Raw genomic sequence first — 17,827 nt, forward strand, 5'->3', positions numbered from 1 at the left:
AGGTTGGTGTCATATCTGACAGACACCAAGGTATTCTTAATGCAGTGCAAGAGCAGATTCCTGGCTACGCACCCATGCACCACAGATGGTGCACTCGACATCTAGCAGAAAATCTTCTTCGAAAGGATCATAGCAAGGCTAACTTCCCCCTTTTTGAGGAGGTATGTCGTCAGTTGGAGGTTTCGTTTTTCGAGGATAAGTTGAAGGAACTAAAAGATGCAACAAATGCTGAAGGTAAGAACTGGATTGCTGGATTGCTGAGGGAACCGCACAAATGGACAAGGGCCTACGACGAAGGTGGCTGGCGGTTCGAGTTTCAGACTAGCAACATGGCCGAGTCATTTAACAGTGTGCTCAAGGGTATACGGGGCATGCCAGTCAATGCTATAGTAACATTCACTTTTTATAGGCTTGTGGCTTGGTTTAATGATAGACACGCGCAGGCCAAGGCAATGCAGACCCGAGGGCAGAGATGGGCACCTAAACCAACATCACACCTTAATAATGCAAAGGAACGTGCCCATAGACATGAGGTACAATGCTTTGATGAGGAGCTGGGTAAATACGAGGTAACAACACTAGGCGGCATAACTTCCGACGGTGAGGTGCGACCTTCGAGGACACATGTCGTGTTACTTGATGCATTCTGGTGCGGATGTGGTAAACCTAGACAATACCATTTTCCATGTTCTCATTATGTTGCGGCCGCACGTCATCGTAACTTTGCATTTGAGAGCAGAATACCTTCTGAGTTCAGTGTAGAGAGCTTAGTACGTACCTGGAGCCCTCGTTTTGAGCCATTTCTTGATGAGTCACAATGGCCAACGTACACCGGTCCGGTATACGTTGCTGATCCAGCGCATCGATGGGACAAACGTGGTAGTAGGAAAAGGAGCCGGTGCAACATGGTTATGGATGAGGTTTCCGGTCGCAGTAGGAGAGGACGAGCGTCCCCCTTTCTCGTGGACCCAGAGCAGAATGAATGCGGAAAATGCGGTAGACTTGGCCACAACTCACGTACATGCATTTGGACACTTAGTCAGGTGTGATATATTTTTTTATACACAAATTTTATTCTAATATGTCGATTTTTTTATACACAAATTTTATTCTAATATGTTGATATCTTAATTTGCAGGATGGCGCAGTTCCACTTGCTGGACCCTCACTACGACGAGCACCACAGGGGTCGTCTCACCGCAGAGGGAGAGGTAACATTTTGTACATAAATTAAATTTTCGAATTAATATGTGCGACCTATATTTGACTAATGAAAATTCTTTTGATTGCTAGGTGTTGCCCGTTCTGCGGGTCCGGACCCACGACCGGTTTCTGGAGGAGATGAGGTACGATGAGAGGTACACTCCTCTCCTACAGAGGGCTGGCTTGGACGTCTTATCGTACCAGGTCCGCCGTGGGCTGCCCACTTTCAACCCAGCGGCGTTGACGGCTCTGGTCGACAGGTAAAGACTTCTCTAGTTGTTTAATATTTACAATTATCAAATCTACTTTGCATACTAATGATTTTGTATTCTTTTGTCTTCCAATAGGTGGCGGCCAGAGACTCACACTTTCCACCTTCCCTGCGGTGAGATGACCGTGACGCTTGAAGATTGCCAGAAGATTCTTGGTCTCAGCATTATGGGTCGTCCAGTGACCGGTCAGGCATCACCAGGCGGTTGGAGGCAGAGGGTGGAGGCCTTTCTTGGGAGACTGCTTCCGGATGAGCTACGAGGTAGCCACAACACCGGAGTCCCACTGACCTGGCTTAGGCAGAGCTTTGGGCAGTGTCCACCTGGTGCAGATGAGCAGACGGTTGGATACCATTGTCGAGCTTGGATTCTCCATCTCTTTGGTTCAGTTCTTTTTCCAGACGCGACAGGCGACAGCGCTTCATGGATGTTTCTGCCCTGCCTGACTGACTGGGATACGACCGGAGGTTACAGCTGGGCTTCGGCAGTGTTGGCCTTCCTGTACAGGCAACTTTGCGAGGCTTGTCGTCGTTCGTCGAGGACCGCCAGCTTAGGTGGATGTGTCTACCTACTACAGTTGTGGATGTGGGCACACATACCCGTCGGGCGACCTAGAGAGTTTCCTCCTCGTGAGTGGTTCGTGGTAGCCGGACATCGGCTTAAGCCCACGGCTGCTTACCGCTGGGACCAGGTCGAGGAGCCATTCGCACGACACCAGCGTGCTTACGTGGAGTACTCAAACGAGATCGACGCACTAACTCCTTCGATGGTGAGTTGTCTCCTTTTTTCTTTTTACATGTCCTTTCTACTTTTATCACACGACACCAGCGTGCTTACATGGGCTTTCTAAAACTTTTGCAGGTGACTTGGCAACCGTATCTTGATCCATATTTCGCCAGCATACAGTTGAGCAACATGTGCTCAATAGACGAGGACATCTACCTCATGAGGTGTCCCCTCATCTGTTTTTATGCTGTTGAGTACCACTTGCCCCACAGAGTTGCTCGACAGTTCGGATTGCGCCAGGAGTTTCCGGTGGAGCCATTCTCGACTTCAATAGAACTTCATAAGTGAGTTACTACATGCACTTGTTATTCTAACTAATAATTGAAATATCAGTTAGTCGCTAATATATGGTTCTAACTTTTGCAGGTTCGACAGACAGAGACAGAAGAAGGTCACGGACTTCGAGACGCACCATCGTGATTACATTGATGAATGGAACCAGCAGGGGGATCTGAACTATGAGAATGACCAGGCGCACACAAACTACAACTTCCGGAGGTATTTGATTTGGTATTCTGGTGTGACTAGGTGCAAGTTGAAGGGACAGTGGACAGCAGCAGACTACGCCGAGCAAGAATCGTCAGACGACGAAGACACAGCTTTCGACATAGCTGCTCGGCACGGATCCCAAATTGAGGCTGCTCCAATCCTTGATAGAGTGGTAACTATTTCTTTAATAAAATTATAGATTTCAATTCAATGTTTTATGTCTACTTTTGAGCCTCAGCCTAATGTCTTAACTTGTGATAGGGAAACTCTATGCTCGTATCTGTTGTTGAACTCGAGCGTATCTCACAGAGAACTTCAGATACTACTACGCTATCGTTACTATCAGTGAGTATCAATGTCTAACAGAAAACTTGTTTATTTGTATGTTGTAACATATGTCTTTAACTAACATTTCGATTACAGAGGGTATCACGTCGTCTTCGTCGAGCAGCGGCTCGGTGTGGATGCCGGTCTCTAGCAGGCGTTGACGTGCAGCTGCCTGTGCCTCGTATGCAGCAGGACGTTCAGCCTCCCATTTGTGCAGTTGGACCATCTACAGCAGGACTCAGCTCGTCGAGATCGACGCGGGACACGTTTGAGAACGTGGCCCAGGACGACGACGACGACGACGACGATGACGACGACGACGACGACGACGCTGGCGCTGGCGCTGGCGCTGGCGCTGGCGCTGGCGCTGGCGCTGGCGCTGGCGCTGGCTCTGGCGCCGCAAGTCAGGTGGAGATTGGACCGTCTCAGTTGCAGGATGCTCCTACAACTCAGCCATCACAGCTGACACCACGTAGAAGGCGTCCACGAGACCCTTACACTCCAGGCACCGACGCTCTTGGGGCCAAGGGCAAGGGTAAGACTAGGAGGAAATGAATACTTTTGTGATATGGACTGTGTGATTTGGACTTATGCTGGAGACGTTGTAATATGAACTATGTTATGTGTTTTGGACTATGTGTTGGGGAACTTGTATTTTGGACTTTGTTTGTGGACATTATATGAAGAACTATGTTATGTGGATGTTTTTATATTCGATGTTATTTTGTGATGTATTATATGTTGAAATGCTTATATGTCTTATAATATGTGATTATTTGAACTGTGGTTGTTAATAAAACAAGGGGAACTCTTGCAAAATTTTTTTGTGAACTGTAAAAAACATAATAAGCAATAAGTAACGCATGTTTAGAGTTCTAAATTATTTTGGATACGTAAATACTACATAATAGGCTACAATTCTTCAGTCTGAATCACAATCTATGAGTAACTCATCTTCGGAGTCATCCGTCGCGCAATCCTCAACAACAACCTCATTCCACTTGCTGCATTGTCCTGCATCACACTTGTCACCAGTTCTTTTGTAATAATTGGCTTCTGCTTCATCTGCAGCTTGGGAGAATAGCTCATCCTCAGCCTCAGCCTCATCAGACTTCTTCTTGTAATAAGCTGCCTCTACCTCTGCGGCGGCCTGTGACATAAACTCATCCTCTTCCTCTTGAGCACGTAATCCAGCCTCAGCTAGTGCTATGAGCTCACTCAACCTTGACATGTCGTCCTCCTCTTCTTCATGTAATCCTGCCTCTGCGAGGGCGATAAGCTCACTCAATCTAGATGTGTCGTCGTCCTCCTCCTCCATCAGCTCAACCGTTGCCATTTTATCCTGAACATATCTCGCATGCGCCTCATCGGCCAAATAGTTTACGCCGCTTCCAATCTCTGCAAATATAATGAGAAAATTAAGTTAGCAAAGTCAGGATAAATAAATTGTACTAACATAATTATAATATCATTTATCTCACTTACTTCCCTTGAGGCGATCAGCAAGATTATCCAACATCTGTTTCTCGGCTTGAGCCGCTTCCCATTCCCTTGCATCCTGTGCTCTCTTCTCATCTGCCGCCTTCAACCTCCTATACTCTGCACGCTTCGGGCTATCATAAAAGGCAGATTTTGCTTCCCTACGCATGTCGCGTATGCGATCGTTAATGTACGAATCAACGAGTCGAGATCCACAACGCATCTTCTGTCCCATTATTCTCTTGGACTCTATTGTGCGCATCACCTCTCCTTTGTCGTCGTAACTCTCCCAACTGCATTTCCTCGTCTCCTACAAAAAAATAGTAAGTACCGCTATAACATTACATCTGGTGCAAAAAAATACCAACCTCATCGTAATCGACCATATGTCCACAAAAATATCCAACGCCAAGCTCCGAAGGAACTAATCCATACTTAGCTTCAATACCACATTTGCAGAGTACTGGATCAAATTTGACCTCTTCTGCCGCCCACCCCATGTATCTCTTTTCCTTTACCTCTGGCTCTAGCCAATGGGACAAAGGACCATACAACCACTCTCTGAAACGACACTTACGCCACCCGTATGGCTGCAAGAGAAAAAATTAGTAATTTATTGTAAATAAAAACTAGTTCATACATTTAGCGTATCAATGGGCTCACATAATCAATGTTCGGACAACAGAACTGCTTGTCATAGTCTTCGTCGATGACAGCACGGTCTCCACAATCGCATCGAGGCGGTGAGTCCATCCGTCTTTCTGTTGCTACCTCCTTCTCCGCATCCGTCATTGGTGGAGGATTCGGGGGAGGAGGTACCCAACGCTTAAAACGCTCATGAGTGGTCCTTCCACTCAACCAATTAACGAAAAGAAGATATCGAGGGTCAAATTTATCAGGACCATCGATCCACTGGAAAAAGAAACACCTCTGATGTCCCTAAAATAATTGAAAGATGCACTATTACATATCTACAAAATAATGAATGCGAACAAAATTAAGTGACAAGTCATAAGCTACGTACGTCCAAAGTGCCACAAAGGTAGTAGCAGCGAGCAGCCGTGTCTGGATGTTGTGATTGATGTACCCAAGCCAGTCTGCCACAGTCACAGTTAGGCACGGGGAGTTCAGGAGGAACAGGAGCATCCTTACTAGATACGTCCGGATATAACTCCTAAGGACGACCTCTCTTCTGCCACAACGCCTCTCGGTACATGTCTTTCATCTAATAAACGATTATAATTATCACTTGTACCTATTATGCTATATAATAAGTTTACACAAACTAATAATCGAAATGATAATATAATAGGTGTATACAAATTATTAAACTAAAAACCTAATATACAAAACGAATCAGTTCGAAATCATACCTTGGTCTACGAAGTGAACCAACTCAAATCTTTGAATCCAGGAAATTTTGACGAAGTTTGGAAATGGGATGAAATGAGCTGCTCTCGGCCAGCCGCGGGGGCGTTTTTATAGGAATTCGTAGCTCGGCGCCAAGATCTGTGGCGCCGAGCTACGAGGCCGCGCCGCCGCCACGTCAGCGCCAGGTCAGCCCTGGACGCAGCTAGCCGTTGCGGCCACGTCACAGCTCGGCGCCACAGGGTCCAAAACTGCATTTAAAATTTTTTTAGGTCTAAACGTGAATTTATTTCTGTTTAAGGGCTAAAATACAAAAAATTCGGCCGGCTGGCAAGCACCTCATTTCCTCCGCCGCAGACGTGGAGGTAGTGTGGTGAGCTTACCGGAAGGTGGACCCGCGCTGTAGCCTGTCTCCTTCGGCTGCCACGTGGCCGGTGTCTTGCCAGCACGGGGGTCGCTCTCCGGGTGGACTCGTACCACCAACCCGCAACTGCCGCGCCTCCCGTTAATCACTCCCCCCCCCCGAGTTCTCCGATTTTTCAAACTCCCCCAACTGACGGCCACCTCGAACGGAAGGGGATCCCCCTTAATTATGAGACAATTATTGCTGAAATTATTTTTTTTCGGAATCCAATGAGGTAGTATTTGTGTGATTGTGTCCAGGCCCTATACATAAGCCGCCATTTGCAGTCCGGACGCAGCCCCGTTCAGTCCCAGCCCAGGCCGACGACGGCAGAGAGCGAGCCGCCGCCGCCGCCGCACCCTCGTGCCAGGTAATCCCTTGCCTCCCCTCCCCTCCCCTCCCCTTCCCCTCGCATAACCTTCCGTTGCCCCGATTGCTCGTCACGATCTCGCGCTTCGCGGCATTTACCGCCGCGCGGATCTGGGCTGGCTGTCCCGTTTCACGTGTTAATTTTCTAGCGACTGTGGCGGGCGTTGGAATTGCGCTGCTCTCCTGCGGTGGATCTAGGGTGGTAGTGGAGAGCTGCCGGAGTGTGAGGGCTTGTGTCGCCGCCGTCGACGGGGCCACACCGAAACCAAGCTGCTTTCCCTCCGTAGGAGTCGCGTTTCGACTAGAGTACTTCTCAGCATACTCTAATGTAGTGGTTCTGGACTGTAGGGACTTCCACTTTGCTCCGACTGGGGTATTGTTGGTTGAATCCGATTCCTCAGTTGCCCCATCGGTTACTTCTGGATTTATCTGCTGCGTGGTTTGCTTAGCTTCTACACTTGTACCCATGACGCGTTTTTTTAATAAGTTGCCAGACATTTGTGATTGTCTCTCACTCTCTTAACTGTGCCGGTCACTGTAATCTATGTCGTCCTGGCCTAAGCCTTGTGGAATTTTGTGTAGGGAGGTATCCCACACTATAGTGGATTTGATTATCATTTGTCAGATTGTAGCTCTGAATATCACCCAGATTATATTTATTGTGTAATTTTATTACTTGACCCTTGTTCCATGGACTTGGTTGACTATACTTTGTGCCATCTATTTCCTATGGAAAATGCTCCAAGCAATCACCGGCGATACCCTTTCAACTATTTTATTCTCCACCTGTTAGAATGTACTGAATTCTGTTCATTTTGTTCTTAAGTGCCTTTTTCTGCTAATAATCCATGCAGGTTACACGGTGTGAAAATGTCAGGAAGGGCTTTGAAAGATCTCAATGTTTCTCAGTCAGCAGACCTGGAGAACGGAAAAGACAATTCTGTGAAATCCTGCATCACCAAGCCTGTGTTGAATGGCAACAAATGTGCCAACAAGGAAGAAAAGGCTCCGTCTGCTTGCCACGACGCTGTGACTAATGGAAATGCGGCTGCCATTGCAGATGTGGAGTACATTGATTCTGAAAATCTAGTAGATCTCCCAGATGTCGATGCAGCTCTAAGTGTATGACACTGGTTTGCACATTTATATTATTTTATTGGACAGATGGATTTCTCTTTGCTTTTTTACCAGTTCTCTTTGTTTGTTGGTTCTAGTCAGAGCTGAGTTTTATCGTTTCTATTTTACTCAACAGACCTTAGCTAAAAGATTGGATTCAAAGGACTGGGTTATGACATGTGAAGCTCTCAACAATGTTCGTCAGTTGGCAATGTATCACAAGGAACGATTGCAGGAGCTTCTGTAAGTTTCCCCCCAGCATATATTCAGAAAATGTGTTTCTGTTTAGACAATCCTTCTGATATCTTCCGGAACCACTTATTCATGCCAGTGGTACAGAAATGTATATCTTGTTTATTAATTGTTCAGTACAAACTGTTTGAATTGTAGGGAGCCTCTAGTCCCTCTTATCGTGAAATCTGTGAAGAACCCAAGAAGTGCTGTATGCAAAACTGCACTAATGACTTGTGCTGACATCTTTAAGGCCTATGGTGACTTAATGGTTCACTCAATCGATCCACTGGTGAGTGTTCCTATTGATTTAAAATTTCTTCTATTAACTATAAGGTTTTTGAGAACACCCTTCTTTGTTTTGTCAAATACAATCACAGCTAGTACAACTGTTTCTGAAGGCTTCACAAGATAAGCGTTTTGTCTGTGAAGCTGCAGAGGCAGCTCTTATATCGATGACAAGTTGGATCTCCCCTTTACTACTCTTGCCAAGAATGCTGCCTTACCTCAAGAACAAGAATCCACGGATCCGAGCAAAAGCATCAGTGTGTTTCAGCAAGAGTGTACCACGCCTTGTAAGTGAAGTTTCTTGCCTGAACTTTTGTATAGTTGCAGCTTACCAAGTGACCAATCAGGTACTCCCTTAGTCCACATGAGTTTGTCGTTTTGGGTTTGTCCTAAGTCAAACTATTTAAACTTTGACCAACAATATATATAAGATTAAATTATTTCAAACTAAAATAATTACATATTATGATAGTTCAAGTCATGGCGAATCTAATAATTTTAGTTTTATGTTGTAAAATCTTATAAAATATCTAGTATAACAGGTCAAAATTGATAGTGATTGACTAGTACAAACCCAAACGACAAACTCATGTGGACGGAGGGAGTAGGTGTTAATGTTTTAGTTTCCTTGCATACTACCCTTCTCCTTCCAATATAATTCAGATCTTTTTAGTTTATTTTTTGAATACTTTGATGTATATTCTTAACATTGAATCTCCTTCACCATAAGGTGGAGCTGGGTGGTAGCCAAATAATTAGCTAGTTGACATGTTAGGGGTTTGATGGTTTAGAATATTGTGATGGCAGATGCGTAGTTAGCTGTAGGTTGCATGTCTACATGCCCTAACTCATACTTTGCTGTCACCTTCAATAGCACAAGAGTGATGGAAGGCTGAATATACAGTTTTGTGTACTGTAGATCTACATGCGTTAGTCAATGTTTTTGTTGTCCTCGTGTCTTTCAAGAGAGGTTGTATGCTACTCTTGTATATAATAACAAACGAAATGGCCTCTAGCGTAATGGTTTAGGCTTCCGAGTAGCACCTCTAGGTCCTGGGTCCTGGGTTCGATTCCCGAGAGGGGTGAATTTCTGGCTTAGTTAAAAAAAATCTCCTTGTTGTGCCCCACAAGCGCCCAGTTTATGTTCTGCGCGCCACCCTCCGGCTGGGCCGTTGCAGAGTGGGCGATGACAGCCCACTAGTGATGGGGGGCTAGGGTTCAGGGATTTTTTCGGCCGGGACCATGTTTCGGTCTCTTCTTAATATAAATACCTGGAGGGCGGTCTTTCCCTCTCCGGCCGAGTTTTTTTTTGTATATAATAACAAATAATAATGGTGTTTTTCTTTTTGTCCAGGATGTGGTGGGAATCAAAGAATATGGTATGGATAAGCTCATCCAAATTGCGGCAACCCAACTTAGCGACCAGCTTCCTGAATCAAGGGAGGCTGCTCGCAACCTGGCACTGGAACTGCAAGCATTCTATGAGAAGTCTCAGGCCTCAACTTCTGACGAACACGAGGTCGAGGCCTCTGCCTCGCCAGATGCTGAATCATGGGAGGCTTTCTGCCAGTCCAAGCTCTCCGCATTAAGTGCCCAAGCCATTCTTCGTGTGACCTCTACTACTACAAAAGAGTGCGTCACCTCTGCCCCAAAAGAAGGGTTGGCTGTGGGTTGCTAGCACAAGCCACAGGGGAGATATTGCGATTTTTCACCCTGTTCGCTGTTTTGCTGTACATGCTTTTGGTTTGTCCTGCGGTGCACCCAGTCGTGAAAAGGTTAATCATTGGTTCAGGAGTTCAGGTGTGACCACGGTGTTAATATTGGTGTGGGATATATATCCATTATAGTTGGTTGTACAATCATTTGGTTCCACTACTTGGTATTGGAGTGTAGATTTTTTTTCCATGGTTCAGTGTTATACACAACAGTCCTTATTTTTTGTTTTTGATGCTGGTCCTGTTATTTTGAAGGAAATGACATATTTTGTGTTTCGGACCTTGATGTTGCTTCCTGTATCCGTTAATCACCTGCAGCATGTCCCTGTGGGTATGATGAATATGGAAACTAGGAGGAGGATTGGTGGAGAAGGCGCCGGATGTGGATGCTGAGGTCTGAGGATGATGGTTCAGCTATTGCCTATTGCGAACTTTCTTTGTGTCCAGGTGTCACTGGATGTTAGAAAGCCTCAAAGCCATGCGTAGGGGAGATTTTGTTGGAGGTATAGATGGCAATGGGTCACCGGTATTACTTCGTACCCATACACACAACAAAACAATAACTCAACCATATCCACTGTTAGTTGTGGATTTACCCCTCATACTCATGCGGGTATAGGTCACGCCTCAGGTACTCATGTGGGTATGGGTCACGCGTCAAGTCACATGCACCCATAAAGATTAAATATCTATCAAAATAATATATTGAACATACATTAAGTATATCTATTTAAATACATTACAAAATTTCTAGCATCATTCAATCATACATTCAACAGCACCATAGACCATTGGATAAAATAGCAATACTAGGATAGTACCATATAACACATTACATGTTTCTTTATATGGCCATCAAATAGTTGTTAAGCCTTTTATGATATTATCATCAAAAGTTTGTTAAATAGTCAAAAGAGTTGGCTGACTGAAGACCAAGTTCATCCTTTTAGACTAAGTTTATATTGGATATTTTATACCCATGGGTTAACGGGTATGGGCGATGGCGGAACATTCTACCCATTTACCCATTGGGTGAAGGTTTTTGCACAACAAGAGACTTATGGGTAGAATATTTAGCACATATACACACTCTAATGGAGTAAATACCCATCGGATCGCAGGTACCCATTGCCATCTCTAGTTGGATGTGCTTAGGGGTTCTCAATCTCAAGATTGTTCTGCTGTGAGGTGCTCATGTGGGAGTAGCATAAGATGAAAAGTGTTGAGCACCATTTATGGCCCACGAATGGTTCACACATAGGCGTGGACGGTCCGCAAATAGATCAAATCAGGTGCAACTAATCCATTTTCCACACGAGTTTATCCCTCTAAACCTGCGGTTGTTGGAAGACGCCTAGGAACGAGTCCAGACATCCCATATATATATATATATATATATATATATATATATATATATATATATATATATATATATATATATATATATATATATATATATATATATATATATATATATATATATATATATATATATATATATATATATAAAGGGGTACGACCGATTGAAACACCAACAATCAATTTATCTTTCGTTCTTTACCTTTTTGTCACACCCGGGTTTTAGGGGTCCAAAAACCGGCGCGAGATAATCACCAAGTGTGCTAGGATCAAGTCTCACACATATGATGACTCATGGTATAGAAACGAATGTCACATCATTTATATATATAACAGAGTTCTGTACAAAATAATTAAATAATTACATCATATGAAGACAACGATCTAGCAACCTAAAGTTGACTGGAAGATGACGGCCTAGACCACTCACGAACTCATCACAGCATCCTTCATGTGCCTCATCTTGTGGTACCTGTCATTGACCTGGGAGGATGTGAGTACAGTAAGGGTGAGCTCACATACGTTCATCGCTCAACAAGTTGTGGGGAATAATGTGCGTGAACTCACCAAAGTTGGGAGCTTATGTGAAGTGTAAGGCTTACTAAAGGAGATGGTTAAAGCTGAGCATTGCTTTTAGAGTTGGTCAAAATTTTATTAGCAGTTACTAAGTATAAGTAGATACCAACCCAATTAAATAATAGATCAAGATTAATAACAACACCCGCGATGCAATGCATATGACAAATTAAGTTTAATTCCATACATTAATCATGTGAATGTCCGAGCCGCTCATGACCGTGACACGGCTGATATACCAATTTTACACTCTGCAGAGGTTGCACATCTTTACCCACGAGTAGTGTTACCCATTTGCCACGGGGTTGATCGGACCCCGTACACCTCTACCTAGGAAGAGAGGCAGGGTACCACTACGAGGCCTTTACAAAGTTCCACTAGCTTCAGAAAACCTGCTACAGTTTCTAGGAAGCGCAGTATAGGGATCCCCCGTCTGAAAAGCCATCGCAGCAAAATCAGCCCGAGAACCTCCCTATACCGACCACTCCCCTACTTCCCTTGCCCCTTTCGGGTAAGGTAGTCCTCCACTAGATTTCCTAATTAGTCAGCCAAGGGCGTCCCATACCACCCTTGTGGTAGCACTGTTTCCCCGGGTGGTTCTCCATGTTCCAATTGACAATATGATCTTATCATGAACAATAATTAAACAATAACATAATTGGAACATGACCATAATAAAACATTAGTTTCCCTAAACCAAGTAGAGCAATAGCAAATCTACCCGATCATTCATCTGTTTGCAAGGTGGTGGATAAACAATGCTAGGGAAACCTATTGGGTCCCATCAAATTAACCTGAGCATGTCACAGTGATTAACAACGAACATTATTAGGTAAAAAGGAGTGATCAAGGGCACAACTTGCTTGGGACTCGAGATTCTAGGAACCAGGATGATCTTCAGATTCTCGCGATCTCACTGCTATTCATAGCAATATAAACAAACATGGTATAGGCAAAATTAACATCACACCAAACATAAGCACAAGCTGCATAATAATAATCTACGCGTTGCTACGAGATCGTAAGTTCGAGAACTACTGAATTCGGAGCTACGGTTGTAAAGTTATGATTTTCTGAAGATTTATGTGCTTAATATAGAATAAACTAAGTGCATAATTTAAATCTATGTTTCATAACAAACCAAGGTTACTAGATGATAAACAACATTATTATGAATTTAATGTGATTGGAATGGGTCAAAAAGAAGTTAAAACGTGCAAGTTATAATTTTTTCTAAGATTATTTGATTTATTTATATATTATAAATCATTTTCCTAAATTCTATTTACTAAAAACAAGGCTACGGACTACTGTTACAAATTCTAAAGAGTACATGGGCTAGTTTATAAATATCCAGGGCTTAATCGCAATTAATTTACATAGGCCGAGGACAGTGGGTTGATTCTGAACAAGCCGAGGGGCTCTTTAGCAATTTGTACGGGTCGAAGGGGTATCAGTGGATATTGATCGTCAGATCTGAACCAATGGCCAAGATTATAACGCCATAAATCCGAACGGGTACGCGATAACAGCCGCCAGGTTATGAATTCACGGTTCAGATGCTCCCACGTCACTAATCTAACCCGGGCCATGGATGTTTCGATCAATGACCCAGGATCAATCGTTGAAGGGGTATCCCTAGATCCAATATGTGCCACCCACGGTCGATCCAACGGATACCGATCATCAGACGAACCGGTACCCAATTAATCTAATCCTGACCGTTCCTGCGAGATCAACAGTCCGAATACATCGTCCCCACCCGACTACCCGCGAACGGCGGCGCATAGCTTTCCCCGTGGCGTCGCCATCACTGGAGTACCGTGCTGGTGCGCCTAGTACCCCAAACTCGCAACCGAATTGAGAAACACGCGGAGCAGGACAAGGCGAACGACTTGTATGGTTTCTTACCTCAGATCGAGCGCCGGGAGGGACTGACCACGCGTTGAGGCAGTCCTGCGGCGGAATCCAAACCCCGATGAGCAATTGAGGTGGCACCAGGTGATCCCAGAGCCCTTAGGCGCCTCCGTGCTTTTCCCCCGAGGTCTACGCTTTCTCCGAGCTGGTCTTCGGGGTTGGAACGATGGTCAAGGTGAGAACCGACCGCGGTGGCGCGAGTTCCCCTCTTCCCCGGCAAGAAGCTACGCATAAATAGTCGCGAGGGAGCGCCGAGATTCCCAGCCGATTTCTACGCACCGTTGTAACAACCCGGCAAGGATCTCGGGAGGGTGACGATCCTCCAAATCCGACCCCACACGCAAGTGACCGAGGGGAAGGCCGACGCGCAGGGTCCACACGTAAGCAAGACAGGAAAAACTGAAAAGGGAATGAGAGGCTGGCCAGCACCCCCCATGTCAATGAGAGAGAAAGGGGGCGCAGGCGCCAGCACGTGTGAGAGAGAGACCGGTTGCGGGACCCGCCCGTTAGTGAGAGAACGGAGAGGGCCGCGCAGGTTGAGCGCAGGAGATGGGCCGAGAGGAGTAGGATTTGGCCGAGGCGTCAGTTTGTTCTTTTCTTTTCTATTTTCTGATTTATTTTCCCTATTTCAAATTCAAATCAATCTTCAAGTTTGAATTTCAAAATTTTTAAAATGTGCAGTAAAAGTCTAATATGAGATAATCCTCTCTATTACCTTTTTATCATTATTACGAGTATTTTCTTCATTATCTTACTTGCAAAAAGGTTAGTTCACTTAATCCAAAGTGTTATTTTCCATATTCCACATTCAAACTTCTATTTAACTCTCATTCTCTCATTTTATAATCAAATTTAAATGTTCACATCAAAACCGCAACATGATATGCATATATATATATATATATATATTAATCAATTTATTTAGTTACTTTAATTGGATTATTATTTATTATATATATATATATATATATATAAATGATTTCCTTAAATCCCATGCTTAGGATTTTGGGTGCTACAAATTCTACCCCCTTAAAAGAAATCTCGTCCTCGAGATTAGTAAGAAGAGGATGTATCCCCATCCTGTCTCAAAATATATGCACAAACAAGAATCTCAGCATGATGCATAACTTCTGAGCAAAACATAGGGTCAAATAGACCTTATTATTATTCCTAAAATAGTAAAATACTAGCTATTAACTAAAGCATTATTTAGGTCTTACAAATAGTACTCCTAATAAAAATATTTATATATTTATGTATTTATATTTATTGTAATATTGCTGCTCGTTGACTTCTTGACTAGATTCTTCACCTTCAACCGGCATCTCCTCTTGGTTTTCAGGTTCACCAGGTTCAGCTTCTACTTCCACATGGTTGACCTACCCCCGGTTGACGAATAAGGGCTGACTCTTGCCTCCCGAGGCTTGACCTTGCTTCATCGGAGCTAGAGTGGTGTAACCTGCTTTGTTGGGACAGTAGTTAGCATAATGTCCAGCCTATCCACATTTGAAGCATGACCTGTTTGTGTGTATTAGGAGCAACAGGTCCGGCTAGAATGCTTGCTTGAGGAGTAGCTTGTGTCTGTTGAGTGTGTTGCTCGGAACTGCCACGAGCAGGTGTACTCTGAGGAGTAGTATAACGAGGATGGGAACTACTCCCAGCTTGTCTGTGGTTAGGAGCTTTCCTCATTTCTCCAAACTCAGTCCTCTTGTTTTCCAGCGCAATAGCTTTGTCCAGTGTCTCTGGAAGGACGGGAATGTGTGTCATATCAGCTGATATTGTAGCGGCCCGATCAAACCTTCTAGAAAGAGCTCCTGCTTCTTCTCATCGTCATCAACTTCACCAGTAGCATATCGAGATAGCTAGATAAATTTGTCCCTGTATTCGCTTACGGACATGCCTCCCTGTTTAAGGGATAGAAACTCCTTCTTTTTAATCTTCATAAGACCATCAGGAATATGGTAATTCATGAATTGAGTGGAGAATTCTGCCCAGGTGATGGTGTTGGCAGCAGCGTGAGCAGCGCAATATGCATCCCACCAATCCGTAGCGTGAGCAGTTGGATATGCTCAGGGGTTCTTGTCACACCCGGTTTTAGAAGGCAACCGAATACGAACCTTGTATGTGTTAGGATTAGAAACTCACGTACACAGTGATTACATAATTGCACATCATTACACATTACTCAAAATAAATAGCAGAAAGGTACTTTTATTACATCAAGATGTCCAAGACATCTACAGAGTCTAGTACATAGCATAGTCATTAATATCATCAAAGTGCGGAAATACGAAACGTAGTAGATAAGGCCTACACAGACAGCTGACTGGGGGTTTGCCACTAAGAAAAACTAGAACTCGTCGTAGTCCTGGAATTCCTCAAAGTCCTCCATGTTGCCAGCATCTCCTCCTGAACACTGAATACAGTGGGGACAACCTAGGGTGGGGATGGTTTCTAAAGCAAGGGTGAGTACACATCAACGTACTCAGCAAATGTGTCCCGTTTGGCTAAAGTGGACTAGCTATATGTGGAGTTAAGGTCAAGTAGTTGCTTTTTGTTGGTCAAGTATTTATTACTGATAGTAGAGCCAAATTTTAGTAATAAACACAGTTATTACCCAAAAGTACTCCCTCCAAGAGGAAATACCAGATATCATAATTATAACCATCATTATTAACCATCATCATAAAAGTATCCATAGTTCTTCTAATCAAAGAGGATCCCAAGGCTGCTCTTAACCATGAGCTTAGCTGATATACCAGTTTCTAACACTCTGCAGAGGTTGCACACTTTACCCACGAGTCATGATCCCTTTCCAGCCTGGGTTGTACAGACCCGATCTTCACTACCGAGGTGAATGGCCAGGGATACACTACGTGGCCTTTACAAAGACACCCCTGGTGCATAACTGCTCGTTAGGTTTCGCCAATCGTACAAACGCAATACACCTCCCCAAGGTGGGTGATTAACAAAACCAAATCGAATAAACCTCTGCACCCCCCTTGGCAGAGCGAGCAATACGCCCTGGCTCCCATTGACGGCCCTCAGGAAAAGCCAACTACACTCCCAGGTTCATCTAATTAATCAGCTAAGGGCATCCCATTCCACCCTCATGGTTGCACTGTTATCCCGGGTGATCACTCAACGAACAGGTCCTTACGGAGAGGTACTCAGGAAAAATGGCCTGAGTCCCCTAAATTATCACAAAATTATCATCGAGATAACATCATCGTATCATAAATATTCACATCATGTTCATTGATTAAAGTAAAGCAATAGCATGAAGCTAACCATAATAACCCAAAAGGTAATCAAGGATGAGTAAATATAGACTAGTCAATCCTTAGGTTTCAATAATGTAATGTGGGACAGTGAATTATAGAGTAAGTAAGACATAATAGGTCAGAGGTGAGAGCACCTAGAGGGGGGGGGTGAATAGTGAAAGGGAATTAGGCTTACACCTATTTCCTAAATGATTTTGGTGGTTGAATTGCCCAACACAAATAATTGGACTAACTAGTTTGCTCTAGTCTATAAGTTCTACAGGTGCCAAAGGTTCACAAAATGCCAATAAAAAGACCAAGAAAAGGGTTCAATAAAAAGAGCAAGGGATAACCGAAGTGTGCCCTGGTCTGGCGCACCAGACTGTTCGGTGTGCCACCGGACAGTGTCCGGTGCACCAGGGGACTCCAAGCTGAACACTTCACCTTCGGGAATTCTCAGAGGCGCTTCGCTATAATTCACCGGACTATCCAGTGTACCACCGGACAGTGTTCGGTGCTCCAGGGGAGAGCGACTCTGAACTCGCCAGCTTCGGGAATCAACTCCGCTAAAATTCACCGGACATGTCTGGTGCACACCGGACTGTCCGGTGAGCCAGCGGAGCAACGGCTACTTCGCGCGCAACGGTCGACTGCAACGCATTAAATGCG

At 44.4% G+C, this 17,827-nt stretch overlaps 2 protein-coding genes across 2 annotated transcripts; both read left to right on the forward strand.

Moving 5' to 3' along the window:
* The first annotated feature begins 2,387 nt into the window (after nucleotides 1–2,387).
* On the forward strand, nucleotides 2,388–2,946 carry LOC109945718 (serine/threonine-protein phosphatase 7 long form homolog). The gene is made up of 2 exons (XM_020552053.2): nucleotides 2,388–2,542; nucleotides 2,625–2,946. Exons 1-2 carry the CDS (start codon nucleotides 2,388–2,390, stop codon nucleotides 2,944–2,946), a joined length of 477 nt encoding a protein of 158 aa, XP_020407642.2.
* A 3,658-nt stretch (nucleotides 2,947–6,604) lies between these two features.
* On the forward strand, nucleotides 6,605–10,185 carry LOC100280153 (uncharacterized). Its single transcript, NM_001153085.1, is given in 6 exon segments — nucleotides 6,605–6,694; nucleotides 7,548–7,815; nucleotides 7,946–8,052; nucleotides 8,200–8,332; nucleotides 8,421–8,615; nucleotides 9,683–10,185. Coding segments are annotated over 5 exon segments (1,011 nt in total). The 5' UTR covers nucleotides 6,605–6,694; nucleotides 7,548–7,563; the 3' UTR covers nucleotides 10,007–10,185.
* Nucleotides 10,186–17,827: the final 7,642 nt, after the last annotated feature.

Source organism: Zea mays, chromosome 4 (genome assembly GCF_902167145.1).
Source record: "Zea mays cultivar B73 chromosome 4, Zm-B73-REFERENCE-NAM-5.0, whole genome shotgun sequence".
NCBI classification, from domain to species: domain Eukaryota; kingdom Viridiplantae; phylum Streptophyta; class Magnoliopsida; order Poales; family Poaceae; genus Zea; species Zea mays.